Genomic DNA, 18,451 nt, shown 5'->3' on the forward strand with positions numbered 1-18,451 from the left:
AGAGTGTTTAGCACCTAGTGTTACTGTAGATGGTTCCTTATATTTTCAAATATTTCTTTAGCTCTGCAAGTGTTCGGGATTGTTTTTTAAGATGCTAGAATAAATAAAATAGGTTTTAATCTGTTTCCCCCACCCCCGATTTTCACTAGATTGATGAAGATGAACCCTTATTCCTGAGTCTAATTGAAGATCTGTTTCCAGATATCCAGCTTGATAAAGTAGGCTATGCTGAATTGGAAGCTGCCATTGACAAACAGGTAATGTTTCTCTTGATCTGTGCTGCTGTGGCATAACTATCGTGATGTGACAGCTAAGAAAATTACTGGTGTTTAATCTACCCAGCTGGTAGTAATATGTTTTACTATTTAGAGGGAGAGTAAGCTTTTCCATTAATCTTTACCATTGGCATATTATTATTAACCTTATTCTTAAGGATGTCAGTGAATTGTGATTGTGGCATCCTGTGGTTTTCTTGTGAGTCATTTGTGGTGACCAGTTTTAAAAATGTGTGGATATACGCTTGCCTTATGTGACCCAGGATTTAGTACTTGTGTAAAGTCTAACAGTCAGAACATGAGCTTGAGAAAAGACTTACCTAAAACGACACTTCCTCTATTTCATCTCCCATTAGATCTTTTGGAACATTTCAATAGGGCCAACCTAAGAACATCAGTGGGATATAGAAGGCTAATGAAGTATGTACACTTAAATGATCACCTCTATTAAACTTTCCTCCAGAATTTCAATAATTCCTCAGATAATTATCTAATAGTTAAACAGAGAAATAAACAACTCAAACATGAAAAAAAACCCAGAATGAAAGAAACTGAAAATCAGAAGTGCATTTCTGAAGAATTTGAGTTTATGACTATTTATTTATTTATATTTAATATGATTAGATACAAGTGAAGAGGTCTGCTTCTGGCTTTCCTAACAAGGAAGAGTTGAATCATCCGCTAATGCTTATAAAACTGTTTTGCTTTCTGTAGTTTATACAGTTGGCTTTAAAAAAGGACTTGCAAATTAAGCTTTTATTAGGAGAAACTATAAAGAACTTGAATCTCATGCTTTAAATTGTCATTTCCTAATAAATTAAAAAGAGGTCTTAATAACATGGTCTTCATGTTTCTACTGTTGATGATCTGTGAAGCCAGACATAGAAAGTGTCAATGCTTTTAACAACAAACCATGGTCGCTTGCTTGTAAGTAGGGTGTAATGTTAGCCTATACTGAAGCAGTGTTGGAAACTTGAAGAGCTTTAGGCACTGTGATTATGTTATGTAAACCAAAATTTATCAAAAGTTCAGATCTAGGGATCTCATGGTGCCTTTTTAGTGCTATGACAGCGTTTGAAAATTTTGTTAGTTTATTTTGGCATATTTTTCTCATATTGCTAAAACTTAAAATCTGGAGAAACCAGAAATGGTAGGCTGTCTTAATTGTCTTGGAAGTGAATCGAGGTTTTATTAGAGCTCTTTGTTTTCAGAGCTATAATGACTTAGTACAATGAAAACAGCTAGGTTAGGACAGAATCAAGTTCACAAGGACTATTTTTATTAGGGAAGGGGGACAGGAGCTGTTGGGAAAATATCATAACGAAGAAATAGGTGTTACTTGAATTAAAGTGTTTCTCTATGTTTACATGTTGTGATGGGTTTGACCCCAGCTGGCAGCTAAGCCAACACCCAGTCACTTGCTTACTTTCCCCCAGCAGGTTGTGGGAGAGATTCAGAAGGGGAGAAGAGAGGGGAAAAAAGCTCATAGGTCTAGATTGAGACAGTTTAATAAATGAAGAAAAAAAAGGAAAAGAAACAAGTGATGCAAAAGCGATTGCTCACCACCAGCAGACTGATGCCCGGCCAGTCTCTGAGCAATGGCTACTTTGGAGAAACTTCCCCCCAGTTTTGTTGCTGAGCATAATGTTATCACTTGCAGTGGGGATGGACTGGATACTTTTAAAGGTCCCTCCCAACTCAAACTACTCTATGATACGGAGTATCCCTTTGGTCAGTCGGAGTCAACTGTCCTAGCTGTGTTCCCTCCCAACTTCTTGCCCTCCCCCAGCCTGCTTGCTGATGGGGCAGTGTGAGAAACACAGGTGGCCTTGATGCTGCGCACCTACTGTTTAGCAATAGCCAAAACACTGGTGTGTTATCAACGCTGTTTTGGTCACAGATCTAAACTGTGGCATCATATGGGCTGCTACCAAAAAAATTAACTCTGTACCAACTAGACCCTGTACATAGGTACAACTGTTAACAGAGGATCTTTTGAGAACATGTCAAGTCTGCTTGTGAACATGCTTATTTTTCGATAAGGGAAGTATCTAGTCTACAAGATTATTATAGAATCATGAGTGTTAGAAACTTAAGAAAAGATAAGTGTCCACTGATGGCATTGGATTAGAGTGAAGGAATAACTAACATGACCATCTTGTTTTATGTGAAGAAAGAAATCAGTTCAGGTATGTTCTGTCCGTGCATCATTAGGTTTTGGATATATTGCTGTATATATTTGGACTCTGGAAACAAGTCAGAAGGCTACATTCTATTCTGGAAAGAAAGGCAGCTTGACTGGTTTGGTGTTAACTGCAAGAGCTGTTAAGATGTAAATAATAGCAGAATTTTACCATGTATCCATGAAAACGGTGTATCTGATGTCTTCATTGTGCTTTGCAAACTCCACTGCTTCAATAGTGGTGTTCTTCATGGTGACGAGGAGTTGGTGGCACCATATACTTCATGGTTGCTGTTGATGAATCCATCTTGTGCTGCTTTCTGTTCCTGGCTTCCTTGCAGAGCGAGATAAATTGAACTGACATGAGGTTCGATAGGCGAGTAATATAGCAAGTGGTAGTGCCAGTGCCATGGTTCTAACTGACTATGTGACAGTAATTGTGAAAGCTGAGTTTTATATCTTATCAGTAAAAAGTTAGACCTCTTTTTACTGATAATGTTTTCTGAGATTTTTTTTGTGGAACATAATTTAAAAACAGAAATTATACTTGAATTAAAATAGAATTGTTATTTTGAGAGCTTTACTTTTATAACATGTTCTTGAGTTTTTAGAATTTTTTTTGACTGTCAAAAACATATAGTGTGCTATGAATTCTTAAGAAATAGTTCTAGCTTTTCTCTACTGGCTAAAAACTTTCTTGTTCACTTCCAGCTGAGTCACTTTCACAAGTGACAGCAATACCACTGTAGTGAGATAACTTCTTTAAGCTTGGAACTAGTAAAAAGTAGTAAACAAGCATGTGACATTTGGTTCTAAAACATCGTGTCTTTTTTTAGAAAGATGATATTAAGAAGTTACTGAAAGGTCCGTCTGTACACTGAGAAATATTTAACAATGTTTTACAGAAAAATTTTTGGCTATTGTAAGCATTTAGAAACACAAGTCATCATAAAAAGGCAACTGTTCTGAGAGGCAAGTAAAAGCGCTCTGTGGCTATGAAAGACATTGCTAGCGAGAATGTTTGTAAAATTCTTGGCTTTTCCTTAAAATGATGCTTTAACCCTAAGAAGAGCCAGAAAAAAAAAAAAAGGATGGTTTATCTTCTTTTATTTTTCTGAATACATATTTAAATACCAAGTGTCCCTTCTTTTTCCAAACAGCTTTTTATATACACAAAACCTTTACAAAGAGTGTAGTCTTCTGCTGAAGATATTTTTTTTTTTTTCAAAACATCAAAATATCTTGTGCACTAAAATAGTAGTTATTTGATTTTCTGTCACTATCTATAGGTGGAGGAAGCTGGACTTGTTTGTCATCCTCCTTGGAAACTGAAAGTTATCCAACTTTTTGAAACCCAGAGAGTAAGGCATGGATTGATGACTCTAGGACCTAGTGGTACAGGAAAAACTGTTTGCATCCACACTTTAATGAAAGCCATGACAGGTATGTGAGTATTTCTGTTGTAAACTGTTATTAAACTGTTACATTGTAAACTTTGAACAACATTGTTTCTTCACAGAAATCCGCAATTACTTCACTGTGAGAAAATATTACTGGAAGAATCTGTGTGTTGTGAATACTAATTGTTGTGGTAGTATGTTTTAAAAGCTTAAAACTGTCTGACATTCAAGGTCATATAATACGTATCCTATTTCCCGTATTATGATACTTACATCAGAAGTTTTTATTCTAGAAACATTGAGAAAGAGGAATACTGTCTGGGTAGACAGCTCGGACAAGTGATTAAAGCAGCTCCCAGGTTTGGCTGAAGTAATGCTGAAACCTTCCCCAAATCATAAGCATATAGTCCTTTTTGAACACAATTCACAAAACAGGGTCTTTATCTGCAGTATAAAATAAATACTTATATCATTTGTTGCTGCTAGGAGATAGTTACTAGTTTAGGCAGGGACAAAGTCTTCAAGGGTATTCATTTTGTGTCCTGGCTGGATGCTTAAGGAGTGTGTGTTTTTTGTCCTCTGTATTTCTAAACAAAAATATTAGTGGAAGAACTTCTGTTTGATCCTATTAAACTAAAAGTTCATAACTTGAGGAGAAAAAAACATCTCTTTTGAGGTAAGCTGGTGTTACACCATTTCACAGGCTTCAGTAGGCTGCTTATACAATTTTCCAGAAATGGATAGTTTCTGTAAAAAATGATTCAGCCAGTTTCTCATCCATGCAGTACTTAGTGTGCTTAAGAAACACTGTAAGCTCTATGTTGCAGCGTAAATGTTCCATTTGGGGGGAAAAAAAGCAGAAAGAACAGATAGATAGTTGCATTATACTATTTTTCTGTATTTCTGTAGCATGGAAATGTGAACTACTACCAAGATAAAGCTGCCACAATGCTTTTTTCAAGCTGATCTTCTGTCATAACCTCATGAAATTTAAAACTACGTGATTTGCCAGGCTTCTATCTTACATGTTAGTGAACTGTGATTATAATTAAGATTTTAAGATAAGCCATTTTTTTAGCTCTTTCTTTCAACATCTTATTACTGGTGCCTGATTAAGTTTTAATATTGGCTTTTCTAAAGATGTGTGGCATAGTAGTTTTTAAGCTGTTGTTAATGAGGAAAATATAAGGGTTATATGATCACGGTATGGCTAGATGGAATTCAGCTGCCCAAGAGACTTCACAGGGATATGCTCATATTATATACTTTGCCTATTCTAAGATGTATGCAAGTGCATAATGGGGAAAAAAACAAAAAACAATCAGTCATGTGGAGGGTCTGTCTGGTATTTAGTCATTGGGTTTTAAAAAAGTGCATCCAAACCAAAGGCTTTAAAGTTTTGTTGTTTGATAAGCCTTCAAAATATTAAGCTAAACCTTGAATAAATTTCATCTTGCTGCTCTTCTGTTCCCGATGAATCTATGAAATGTGAATTGTACTTTCAAAAGTTTCAGAACTTTGTTCTACTCTAAATTTTGATGGCTCCAATTAACAAATGTTGATGTATAGCAAGAGATAAGTTTTCCAAGTAAATACACAACTTCTTATAATGGTGAATGCATATTAAACCATACATTTGGGTGTAATGATTTTGAATTTGTCAAAGTTCTCTGGCTGTTGTAAAGAAATACCAAAATTAACCGATGATCTGCTTTCATAGATTGTGGACAGCCACATCGTGAAATGAGAATGAATCCTAAAGCTATAACTGCTTCACAAATGTTTGGTCGTCTTGATGTGGCAACAAATGATTGGACAGATGGAATATTTTCAACACTCTGGAGAAAAACTTTAAGAGCCAAGAAAGGTATAATGGAAAAAAATTTCCTCCAAAACAAAACAAGCTGCAGGACATCTCTTTAAAGCACATTAGCAAACCTTTTTTTTTTACTTACATGGAAACATTGGAATATTGGTGCAAGAACTTCTGTCTATTGCATAGACTCTGTTCTAAACACTTTGTATTCAAACTGTGTACTGTAGCAAATAGTTTCACTGAATTTGCTGATCCCTCTCTTTCAAATGATAGGCCCTTGAATGGAAGAGAAGTGGAAGGTAAGAGTCAGTTCCCCCAACACTGGTATACTATAAAAAATTTTGGTGCTGTCAGGATTTCTACCTGGTCTCCAGCCGCCATACTAGAAGGATGTGAATCTCCTTTGTGGCACACCTGCTAGCCCTGCACATACCATAGTTCATCTCAAATGGCACTAGATAATTCTGTTTAGGCAAGCAATTTCTGCCTGAAATAATGCTGGCATATATTCTTAGAATGCTATATTAACTAAAAGAGAGACCTTGATGGTTCGATGCTAGATGGTTTCTTCCTTGTTTTGTCTGAATGTTGGTATGGGACCTTATCATTAGGCCTGAAGGACTAAAGGAAAAAAAAAAGAGAAAATTCTAATGTTTGTTGTACTGTCAATTTTCATACAGAAATTCTTAGTCTTTAAGGATACAGATACTTTTAAAATAGAAAATATTTTTGGATTTCATTTTGTTGGTTTTGTTTCAAATCTAGAAAATGTAGCACCCCTGAGAACGTAGTATAGCATTAACTGTTGATTTTTTTTCTATTTTTCCCCTCAACATGAAATATAAATTAGCATACTCAATGACTTCTTCAGATTCACTGTTTGCAACACTTTGTAGTATCTCTTTATGATGAGAACTCCAGACCATCTCATGCCTGAGATGCCTGCACTGTAGCTATTTGCCTCAGAGGTGTGAAAGTTTCTCATCCGGAACCTTCCTGGTTGTCCTAGTTTCAGCTGGGATAGAGTTAACTGTCTCCCTAGTAGCTGGTACGGTGTTATGTTTTGAGTTCAGTATGCGAAGAATGTTGATAACACTGATGTTTTCAGTTGTTGCTAAGTAGTGTTTAGTCTGAAGTCAAGGATTTTCAGCTTCTCATGCCCAGCCAGCAAGAAAGCTGGAGGGGCACAAGGAGTTGGCACAGGACACAGCCAGGGCACCTGACCCAAAGTGGCCAATGGTGTATTCCATACCATGGGACATGACATTGAGTATAGGAACGGGGAAGTGGAGGTGGGGAATGGCTGCTCGGGGACTAGCTGGGTGTCGGTCGGTGGGTGGTGAGCAATTGCACTGTGCATCATTTGTACATTCTAGTCCTTTTATTATTGCTGTTGTCATTTTATTAGTGTTATCACTATCATTATTAGTTTCTTCTTTTCTGTTCTATTAAACTGTTCTTATCTCAACCCATGAGTTTTACTACTTTTCCCGATTCTCTCCCCCATCCCACTGGGTGGGGGGGAGTGAGTGAGCGGCTGCGTGGTGCTCAGTTGCTGGCTGGGGTTAAACCACGACATTGGTTCATACCTAGCAACACCCCGAGCCACCTAGGCCTAGACAGTGCGGACTCACTCTGAAGGCGGATGAGAGTGGGACCATCTCTGACTAAAGGACCATCTAGCAATGCACAGCAGGGCTGGCTACTCCCTAGGGGATGGGGAGTCAGAAGCTAAGGCAGGCTCCCTTTCCAGCCAGGGCCTGTTGCTCGCTACCCGAGTGAGGCGAGCGGGACAGACCCAGACCCTCCTAGGAAACAGAGGCAGGCTTTAAGATCCATTTCTGTTACTAAATGGAAAGAGCTGGGAAAACCTTCAGAGAGCTGGATCAAGTTTACAAGCAGGAGAACCAACAACAAGAATCTTCCCCTAATGGACCTCCTTTACTTAAAGTGAGCATGCTATCTGAAAGAGTGATTTTTCAAGTCTTCCTTTCATTTAATCTCACTACATTTATGCAAACTCTTTGGAAATAAATGGTGGTTTTAAATAGATGTATAGTTTCTATCTTATTTATGCTGTTTTATGTAAGTTGAAATAAACCTAACTTATTACTGCAATGAAGACTGGATCCATAAAACTGTTTCAGACTATTACAAACTGATGACATGCTGATGACACTTTATATACTGAGCAATGGATAATTATCAGTAGGTGACAAAATGAAGTACTTAACTGAAATTGAGTGATGGAAAAGGTAATTGAATTAAAAGCTGAGATTGTAGCTCTGTGTGTGAATTCAGAATTAGTTCAAAATTTGTTTGCAGAGAGAAGAAACTGGTCTTTGAAAGAAACTAGAACTTCCTCCATAGGCATTTGTATCGGTTATTTTGCATTATAGGTGACCATATCTGGATAGTTCTTGATGGTCCAGTTGATGCTATTTGGATTGAGAACCTTAATTCTGTCCTGGATGATAACAGAACTCTAATGCTAGCAAATGGAGATCGGATACCTATGGCACTAAATTGCAAAATAGTCTTTGAACCTCATAGTATTGATAATGCTTCTCCAGCAACGGTTTCAAGGAATGGGATGGTATTCATGAGCTCATCAGTTCTCAGCTGGAGCCCTATCCTTGAGGTACAATAACTAAGTGATTGTTTACGTATTGGAAGTTTTACTGGTTACTTATTCAATGCTTCACTGTTGTTTACTTTAGGACCTAATTTTGTGACTTTTGTTGTGAAATGCATTTTACACTGTATAAACTTAGAGGTCAGTATTTAATATAGCAATGTTTCTGATATTTTATACGAGAGTGAATAATGTAATTTTTTCAGGAACATAGTCAATGTATTGCACTTTTAAAAACATGGGTATTTCACTTTGGGACAAATTTGTAATTCAAGGTATTTTATATGATTGAAGAGCAACTCGGTTGTCAAAATATCAACTACCTGGCAGCCCCTAGTACAGCTTCAGACCAAGGAAGAAGAAAGAGTAAACAGGCTGATTCAGGAATCCAGAAATCCTCAAGAAAACACATGTTCTCTTGATGTTTCTTAAAATTAATTGCAGTTGGGTTTTAGAACCAGAAATGAAGTCAATGCAGCATCAAAGTATTGATGTTCTTACCTGGTTAAGTTGTCTGTTAACATTTCTAGAAGCAAAATGTCTGAAAAACCAAGCAGTGGTTACTCTCTCTGGCATGGAATCAATGAGTGGGAAAAACAGAACATGTTATAGGTGTGTTTTGCAGGGAAGAACAGCATATAGCAATATTCAAATTTCAAAGTGATTTATAAAGTGAGTTTTTTCTTGCATGTCATCTTTCATCTTCCAAAAACCAGAAAAAATAAATCCTTATGTTGACTGAATGCTGGTCATGATACAGTGAATGACACATTTAGAGACTTGAGCATACGATGTTTTTTTTTTTCATGTAGCAAATATCTTGGTAAAGATGAAATGTAAGAGTTCCCAAGAATCTACCTAATGCTCTGTAGTAATATATTTCAGCAAAACTTCCAGCATTTAATTCCAGTTGTGTCCCCTTTTGAGAAAACAATGGAGACAATAGCAGTAAAAAAAAAGTTTGTTTCTGAGTATCTTTTTTTAAATGTTAAGCCCTATATTGCATTAGAAATTCATTGGTGAAGTAGGCTCCTCAGGATTAAGACTTTTTAAAAAATTAAAAGAAATATTAATTTATGTTCTCTTCATTTTTCTCTTGTCTAGTCAGTCTTACTGAGAATATTTTGTTGACATTACTTTGCTTTGATGAAACATGGACTGTCTCATGCGTATCAAAAATTAAAACTTTCTTCCTTGTGGCTAAGACACTGATTCCTGTGATCATAGAGAAAATTACTTTATTACCTTCTCCTGAAACCCAATTTAATATACCTTTCTTCTGTCTAATCCCAAATTAATGTTCCTTCATATGGGCTTTAAACTTTAATTTTAAGCTGGGAATAATTTAGTCTTTATGACATCAGAACATCGTCCAGGCCCTTGTATCTTAAATACATCCCTGTTTGCAGACTCAGAAGAACAAAACTTCACAGGTTACTATGAGCTGGCAGACTGAATTTTACTGTTGTCCTTTCTACAAAGTATCACATTAACAAGTTTTTTTAATTTTTACAGTGAATGTTTCACAGTCTCATTAATTTCATATTCCAAATCAAATAGAATACCAGTGGAAAATACAACTAACGCTCATGTAAGACAGTGTTGCTTAACAAGCCAGATGAAAATACAGTTGGATTCATATTAACTTTCAGATGTTAGTAGTTGAGGAAGCCTTTTGTAATGATTACTCTATTATTCTCAGATTTCTTACTGTATTAACCCATAAAGCTTCTCTTGCTTCTAAGTGTTGTATAGCTTGCTTGTTTATAACCAGATTCCTTGTCTGTAAATCCCTGATGTGTCTGACAGTGGAGAAGTTGACATGCCACGGGGCACGGTCTGGGACAGTGCCTAGAACAACTGTCCTTAGCGTATCGGAGGTTTCAGCAGAGGTGGAAATCAAGAGAGAGACGGTATGCTGCTGCCCAAGCCCTGGGTGGCAGGCGGTGCCTTGTGCCTTTTCCTGGGGCTGGAGACAGTGGAGCCCCTCCCCCACCAGGGAAGTGTGCCCTGGGCATAGAGTTATCAGGTGAAGGAGCTGTGGGAAGGGGTGCGAAGATGTGTGTGCCTTCAGGGAGGATCAACAGTTCAGCAGGATCTCTGCAGAGACACTGCAGACTCAAGATCCCTAGCCCTGTAATAGAAAGGAGGGGGAGTGAGAGATTGCATTCAAAGCTTTGCTCAACAGAAACTATCAAGATGAGGAAGGCTGTAAACTTGTGACTTCTGGCAACAGAAGTGAGGTTTCCTTTCCACCTGCAGATCTGAAATGGTAGGTCAGGTATAATGCCCTGAGAATAGGTGAGGAGCAGCAAGATTCACTAGGGGAGGCATCGGAACCTAGCTTAGCCTTAACCATTTTAAGAAGGAAAGGAGTATGACTGTCATCAGAGACTCTCTTCTATAATGGAAGCACGCATGTGCTGTGACTTGTTGCCTGTGGAGGTTTGCTGTTTGTGAAGGACTAGGGGTTGCTGCGGAAGGCTGTTACTGTATTTCTCTAGGAGTGCCTAGAGCCTTTCCCTTTTAGAATGAAATTAAATCATACAGAGCTGGCTGTTCAATCACAGCTACTTAGCGACACTCGAGAATCATTGCTAATTCATTTGATAGGTTTCTTTGCCAAGTCCAAAATGTTTGCATTCTTAATAGGAAAAAAAAAGCATTTAATAAGTTTCCTAAAAATTTGGCTGTTACTGAAGTTTTACCAATGCAAATACATGCAGTCAATACAAGTGCCTTGTGTATATTGATGGAAGGCTTTACTTTCTCTTTTCTTTAAATAATATGGATACTTGAGAAAGTGTAAGTGTAAATTATGCATCTAGGACAATGGCTGCCATGAGATTCTGCTTGCGTGGTTCCTTTCTGTACTTAGAGCACTGCATAGGGCCTGCGATGATAGGTTCTCACAGCTCTGCCTCCTCGTATTGGTTAATTTGCAGGCAACAACTTCTTGAATGTTTCAGTTTAAATTGAGCTATAGATTCAGCTGCAAAGACAGTAAAAACAAACAAAAGCATTTTATTTTGCCTTACCAGTCATGATTTGTCTCTTCACTTTTTGAAGTGATACGCAGGCTAAATTAGTTGTGTTGAAGTGTTGCATGAAAGTAGTTTCACTTAATTCGTGACCTTATGCTTTTAATGTATTTCAGTGGTAGCAACAGTCAAAAAGAAAAGAACCACCTGGGTTTTTTTTTTCTTTTTTTCTTTTGGATACCACAAAACAAATTATGTTCATTTCAGCCATGAAACATGCCTTCCAACCTCCCTTCCCCCCCCCCCCCCCCCAAAACTGGCTATAAAATTTCAACCTATAGTTATTTATCGTTTGAGCCAATAGCATTTATTTGGTTTTCATTTGATTTGGTTTTACTTCATAAATAAAATATCTCGATGGCTCTTTCAGTACATCTTCCTTTAAATCTATGTTGTAGTGCAATATACTACATAGTCCCAGCAGATCAGGGTAAATGTTAATCTCATGTTGTTCACTAGAGGATTTCCTTACTTTTGTAATAGAATTAAATGGAGTTTTCTTTCTTTAGTTCCTAATTCTCAGATGTGCAATGAAACATAGTACTTGTTGATATTTCAGAAGAACTTTGAAAAATATTTAATGACAAATACAAATTGCTCAGGAAGTTGTTGTATATATTTAGAATTCCCATCCTTACAATTTATAAACAACTAAATATAGCAGCCTATTGGGATGCAATGTCATGACATAAGCAATTTCCAAATTCAGTGAAATAGATCTCAACCTTTTCATGTTGCTGTTCTTGTCTAACATGCTTCTTAAGCAGCTTTTGCAAAGTGATCTAAGGTATTTGATCTGTTACTCATCAACCGCCTCCAAAGAAAAAACATCTTACCAACTTTTCTACTTATCTCTAATATTTTCTGAACAGCTGGTGAAGCTCCAGATATCTATTTTAAGTAGTTTTGCCATTTAATCTTTAGCGCTTTGTTTTCCACCTACCTGTTTCTAGAAAGCTTTTTCATATATCTACCTATTTGTAATCAGTCTTAGAGTTTACTTATTTTAGGCAGTAAAAGATAGACTTTCAAAAGATTACAAAGGTAGAAGTGTAGAAAAGAATCACAGAGGCACAAAATAGTTGAGGTTGGAAGGGACCTCTGGAGATGATGCAGTTGAATACACCTTGCTCAAAGCAGAGTCAACGAGGGTAGGTTGCGTAGGACTGTGACTTGTTGAGTTTTGAGATGGAGACTCCAGAAGCTCACTGAGAAGCCTGTTACAGTGTTTGACCATCCTCACAACAACAACAAAAGAAGTTTTTTCTTATGTTTAGGTGGCATTTATTTGATTTCAATTTGTGCCAAATTTTAATTTGAATTTTGGGGAAGAATCCGCAAGTGTTTTTGCCGATGAGTGTATTTTATGCAGGAAATAAATTCATGCCGTGTAACTGAGAAGCATTCTGCCACACAAATGAGAGAAAGCTTCTAGGTAACTTAAAGAAGCAGGTTACTTTGAGGTAAAGGCATCAAAGAACAAATCCGGTTCTGTGATCTTGAGAAATAGGTAGTTTTAATTAGGTTTTGTTTATCTGGTGTTACAGATACTGAGATGCATAAAAATCCCCACTACATACACCAGCAGACATCCCTGTGTGAAATCCTAACTTTTTTTCTGTAGCTGCCAGATGTTTCTGGGGTACCCTGTATCACTGCTAGAAACTAATGTGCAGAATAAATCAAACTTGTGTTTGGTACATATGATCGTCTTTCTTTGCAGAGTTGTTGTATACTTTAAACAGCCATTGTGATTAAAAAAATATTTGAAAAGAATGATTTTTGTGCAGTTGAAAACTTTAAAGGGCTTTTTTTCTTCAGTATCTGTGTTTTACATCCAGTAGGAGTTATGCATACTTGAGTAAAGTTTGACCTTCTGCTAGCCAAACCGTGCCCAACAGGCAGGGAATCTGAACCCCCCAAAAAGAAATCAACTTGCCATGCTTGCTGCACCTTTTGAATTACTACAGCTGAATTTACTGAGACTCGCATTGGGAACTATATTTATTTTCTCACCATGCTTTGCAACAGGGATTTTTGAAAAGACGTTCCTTCCAAGAGGCTGAAGTTCTACGTCAGCTGTATTCTTCGTCATTCCCAGACTTATACCGCTTCAGCATTCAGTCTCTGCAATGGAAGACTGAGATGTTGGAAGCCTTTGTGATTATGCAGAGCATTAATATGCTGCAGGGCCTTATCCCACCTAAGGTAAGGTCATGTAGATTTTTTTATATTTCCTTAATCTAATGGAGATAATTTTAAATCATGAGATTACATAGAGTAGAGATTCTTTGATGACTTGGAATATAAATGAAGATGCAGGTTAGTAAGGAATACCTTTTTTTTTTTTTTTTTTTTAGAAAATAATAGCTAGGATGTGCCCCCTTTCACACCTGGATTTGATGTTAAGCACTGACTTGTAGCATGTGTCAGAGAGCAGATTTCTTTCAGGTTTTTTTTGGTGGATTGTTACCAGATTATAAACTAGAACTTGAACCAAATGCTGTAATGGGTGATTACAACTGATATTTACAGGCTGCTTTTCTGTATTTTGTGGTCTACTTGATATTGATTCAGTCTGTTCTTTGATGAGGATGTCAGTAAATTTAAACATGACTGAAGGCTTTTAACCTGATGTTACTAATGATTATGAATTAGAATTTTCAGGCTATTGAAAATAAAAACCTAACTCAATCCTTCAGGAGCAAGGAGGGGAGTTGACTCCAAAATACCTGGAAAGGCTGTACATCTTCTCTCTTATGTGGAGTGTAGGAGCATTACTAGAACTGGAAGACAGATGCAAAATGGAGCACTGGCTTCGAAACCATGCAACAATAAAACTTGATCTTCCCTGTATCCCAGAAGGCAGTGAAGATACCATGTTCGATTATTATGTGGCATATGATGGTTAGTAACCCAGCTGGGTGGTATGGGGTAAAACTTAAACGTAATTTTAAAATTGTGTTGCTTTCAGAGAATAAATTCAGAAAGTTTTTGTAGCTTACCTTCTTTTGTGTTCCTTAGCAAGTTTAGTTTTACAGCTGCACTTTACTGGTGATGTTGTATAAAGCTTTTTCCCTGTTTCCTGTGAGAAATCAGAATGTGGCTATATTGTTACAGAAAGCTGCATGGACTTTGTGATGATGAATTGTCAAGTGAACAAAAATAGACGAGCTTTGTCCTTGTCATAATTTATGTAGGAAAGAGGAGTAAGCCTCTTAGATCCAACCTGAGAGATTCTATGATTATATGATTCTGTAACTTTGGTCTGAATTTACAAAGTGGGATTACTCTATGTGAGACAGAGGCACTGATAGATGGGTTAACTCTATGGAAAAAAGTGATCATGCCTTGTATTTCTAAAACATTAACTTTGTTTCTTTCTTCTTAGGTAAATGGATGCACTGGGATACACGTGTTGAAGAGTATGTATATCCCAGTAGCAGCACTCCAGAGTATGGCTCCATTCTCGTACCTAATGTTGACAATGTGAGAATGGATTTCCTTATTGAAACCATTGCAAAGCAGGGCAAGGTACTTTGTCTATATTTAACATTTAAATAGTGCTAACAGTACATGTAATAAAGTTTTTGAATTAGAAATGTAATATTATATTATTGAAAAGGAAGAACTTTTTTTTTTAACATAAAATGGTGATTCCAGGAGATACATTCATGTACAGATGCTTGAACTCTTGAATACTCACTGCTTCTGGACTTTTTTGTCTTCCCCTCACCCATCCGTTCTGTAGTGTAAATAACCGTAATTACAGCTGAGATCAGGTCAGAACAGAATCAATCTTTTCATGTAGCTGTTGGCGAGGGGGCAGCACACAGGGCAGCCTAGTGCCAGGCTCTGCTGATACGAACTCTGCTCACATGGGGCAGTTACAGAGTTTATGTACCTTTAGGTTATGCAACCTGTTCTTCACCAAAACCATGTCAGATAAGCAGGATAATGGTAAACAACAACAGTCATTAAAATCTTTCAGATACTGAGGCTCTAAATGGTACATTCTTTTTCAAATATTCAGCTCCTTTTATGAATAATCCATTGCTTTGTTAGTTAAATCATGCTGAGTGACATGACCATTAACTGCAAATATTTTTAACTTGAGGCCTGCAAAGGTCTATGAGACATTAACTATTTTGCTTTCACATGTCCCTTGTTGAGAATTCACTTAACTTTTCTAGTTTTATTTCAGTTTAAAAGATCAATGGGATTGCTGAGGCTTTGCCAAGACACCCAGTTCTTGTGTTTCATCTTATTTCAATGTTGTCTTTGTCTAGGCTGTCCTACTAATTGGTGAGCAAGGAACTGCAAAGACTCTTATCATCAAAGGTTTTATGTCAAAATATAACCCTGAAAACCACATGGCTAAGAGTTTGAATTTTTCATCTGCAACTACCCCATTAATTTTCCAGGTATAGTAGTCATTCACTTTCTAATACAATGTAACTGGATTCAGAGATTGTTCTGAGAATTTGCCAGGAGGATGCTTCTGTAAGTAGTTTGTTTAATTGAAAATGAGTGCAGAAACAAATAAGCACCTGCTCAAAAGGACTCTGTCCTAACACATGACTTAAAAGATTTCTGTAAAAACCATGTTCCCTTCAACTTCTTTGGTACTTATTGAGCTGTTCTTGGACTGTTACAATACCTTGCATATTACTTGCTTCATGACATTTAATGTTTTTATGTCAAATGTATCAGTTGTCGCTAATTGGGTAGAGCTGTCAGTGGCTTCCCTCAGGTTCACTAAAAGCTGTGAGTAAAATAAGTGCTACCCACAACAATCTGTCATAAAAAGTGTGCTGTCTGCAACTTAAATTTCAGTAGATTAAATTACTCATTAAAAAGGTAACACATGCAGTGCAGCTGCTCTAAATAGAACTATGAATACTTAAATCCTGAACTGTACTGCCTGTCCAAATTTCTACTGAGCTACTTTGAATTATTTCAAGTTTCTTTTAACCTGCTGGCAATATATATGGGAAATATTTTTAATGCAGTTTGGTATGCCAAGCCGAAGCACTGTCTGTGCTATAATCAGAAGTGCTGTCTATAAGATTGATGCATCATCTGTCATCTGGCTCTATAGCATAGTAGAAACTATTAACATGCTTAATATACAAGTATGTAATTCTGGTCTTATTTTTCTTAGTATTTTTCCTTTATTTATTGGGCTACAGAAACAAAAAGTAGTGTCAGTACATCTGTTTTAATAAAATAAGTGTCAGGTTTGTTGACAATAGATGATAGTCTATTGATGATCAAGACATCTGAAATACATGTGCAAGTCTAACAGTCAAGTCTCTGATAACGATCTAGACCGAAGCACTGTCTGTTATGACATGTGCTTTTAAATTACTCTGACTTTCTAAAATCTTGGTCTAACTGATGCCACTTGTGTAAGAAGGCTTTCCAGGCTACTGTACAGGAGCCTAGGCACAATGTAAGAATGCAGATATTTAGGTTTGCACTAAAGAGTAACTATGAATGGTTAAGTGAGCTTTCACTTGGTATAGCATAAATAAAAACTGGACCTTAAGAAGAACAGAGCAATGGAAAGATGATGGGAAGAAAAGTAGTTGTAAGTCTACTATTAAGCAAAGTTATTTGGTCAAGTCTGTTTATGTATGTGAGTTTACCATTATCACTGTATGCTTTTATGAAGTACATTGACGTCTGCTGGAAAGGTCTTTAAGAATCACGTCTTTCAGATCTGACAGATTGTTAGTTTAATCTTTATTGCTAGTAACAATCAATTTTGCTGATAAATGAATAAAATGAAATAAAAGTTTGAAATGGTTTTGAAATCATGAAACTGTTAGGCATGGTTGTCTACAATAGACATTTGTTATGTCTGATACCGACCTAATACTGTATAGCGTGAGATTTCAGTCGTTCTAGTTGAACTTGTGCAATTAGCTCCAGCAGAGGTGTTGTCTAAACCTTCCTTAGTAAAATTCTGTGTAACAAAACTGTCAATATGTTTAATTGATTGAATCATGTATGAAAGGAAGGGCTCTTTGTAACTATGCTAATAATTGCTTTTTCAACAGCGTACAATAGAAAGTTATGTGGACAAGCGCATGGGCACAACTTATGGTCCGCCTGCAGGCAAAAAGATGACTGTCTTCATTGATGATGTGAATATGCCCATAATAAATGAATGGGGAGATCAGGTTAGTTTGTAAAAGAGGAAAAAAGAAGGCAAAAGATATTTTCTTTCTTTCTTTGCTACACTGTAAAACTGGCTACTGTTCTTAATCAGGCAGTAGGGGGTGAATTTGATATGTAGTGCTTAATTTTTAAAGAACCCATCTAGTTTTATATTGTCATGAATTAACTGAAAATAAATATACTGACTACAAGAAGCAGTCTGAGTACTCCTTAAAATATGCCTGTATAATTTAACAGTTTTTTTACCAACTGTCCTGGTTTCAGCTGGGATAGAGTTAACTGTCTTCCTAGTAGCTGGTACAGTGCTATGTTTTGAGTTCAGAGCGAAGAATGTTGATAACACTGATGTTTTCAGTTGTTGCTCAGTAGTGTTTAGACTAATGTCAAGGATTTTTCAGCTTCTCATGCCCAGCCAGTGAGAAAGCTGGAGGGGCACAAGAAGTTGGCACAGGACACAGCCAGGGCAGCTGACCCAAAGTGGCCAACGGTGTATTCCATACCATGTGACGTCCCATCCAGTATAGGAACGGGGAAGTGGGGGGCAGGGATTTGCCGCTCGGGGACTGGCTGGGTGTCGGTCGGCGGGTGGTGAGCAATTGCACTGTGCATCATTTGTACATTCCAATCCTTTCATTATTGCTGTTGTCATTTTATTAGTGTTATCATTATCATTATTAGTTTCTTCTTTTCTGTTCTATTAAACTGTTCTTATCTCAACCCACGGGTTTTGCTTCTTTTCCCGATTTTCTCCCCCATCCCACTGGGTGGGGGGAGTGAGTGAGCGGCTGCGTGGTGTTTAGTTGCTGGCTGGGGTTAAACCACGACAGTCCTTTTTGGCGCCCAACGTGGGGCATGAAGGGTTGAGATAGTGACAAACCTGACCAGAGCTTGTTAAAACAAATTTGTTATAAGCATT

The 18,451-nt window shown here is 37.2% G+C and overlaps 1 protein-coding gene across 1 annotated transcript in view; it reads left to right on the forward strand.

Moving 5' to 3' along the window:
- Nucleotides 1-18,451, forward strand: part of DNAH5 (dynein axonemal heavy chain 5) — a 138,913-nt gene that overhangs the window by 58,037 nt on the left and 62,425 nt on the right. The window contains exons 40-48 of the mRNA XM_052781603.1: nt 150-257; nt 3,747-3,900; nt 5,578-5,724; nt 8,073-8,314; nt 13,381-13,557; nt 14,052-14,256; nt 14,741-14,883; nt 15,639-15,773; nt 17,415-17,537. Coding sequence (XP_052637563.1) covers nt 150-257; nt 3,747-3,900; nt 5,578-5,724; nt 8,073-8,314; nt 13,381-13,557; nt 14,052-14,256; nt 14,741-14,883; nt 15,639-15,773; nt 17,415-17,537 — 1,434 coding nt within the window. The remainder of the gene's footprint in view (nt 1-149; nt 258-3,746; nt 3,901-5,577; nt 5,725-8,072; nt 8,315-13,380; nt 13,558-14,051; nt 14,257-14,740; nt 14,884-15,638; nt 15,774-17,414; nt 17,538-18,451) is intronic.

This window comes from Harpia harpyja, chromosome 1, assembly GCF_026419915.1.
Source record: "Harpia harpyja isolate bHarHar1 chromosome 1, bHarHar1 primary haplotype, whole genome shotgun sequence".
In the NCBI taxonomy this organism is placed as follows: domain Eukaryota; kingdom Metazoa; phylum Chordata; class Aves; order Accipitriformes; family Accipitridae; genus Harpia; species Harpia harpyja.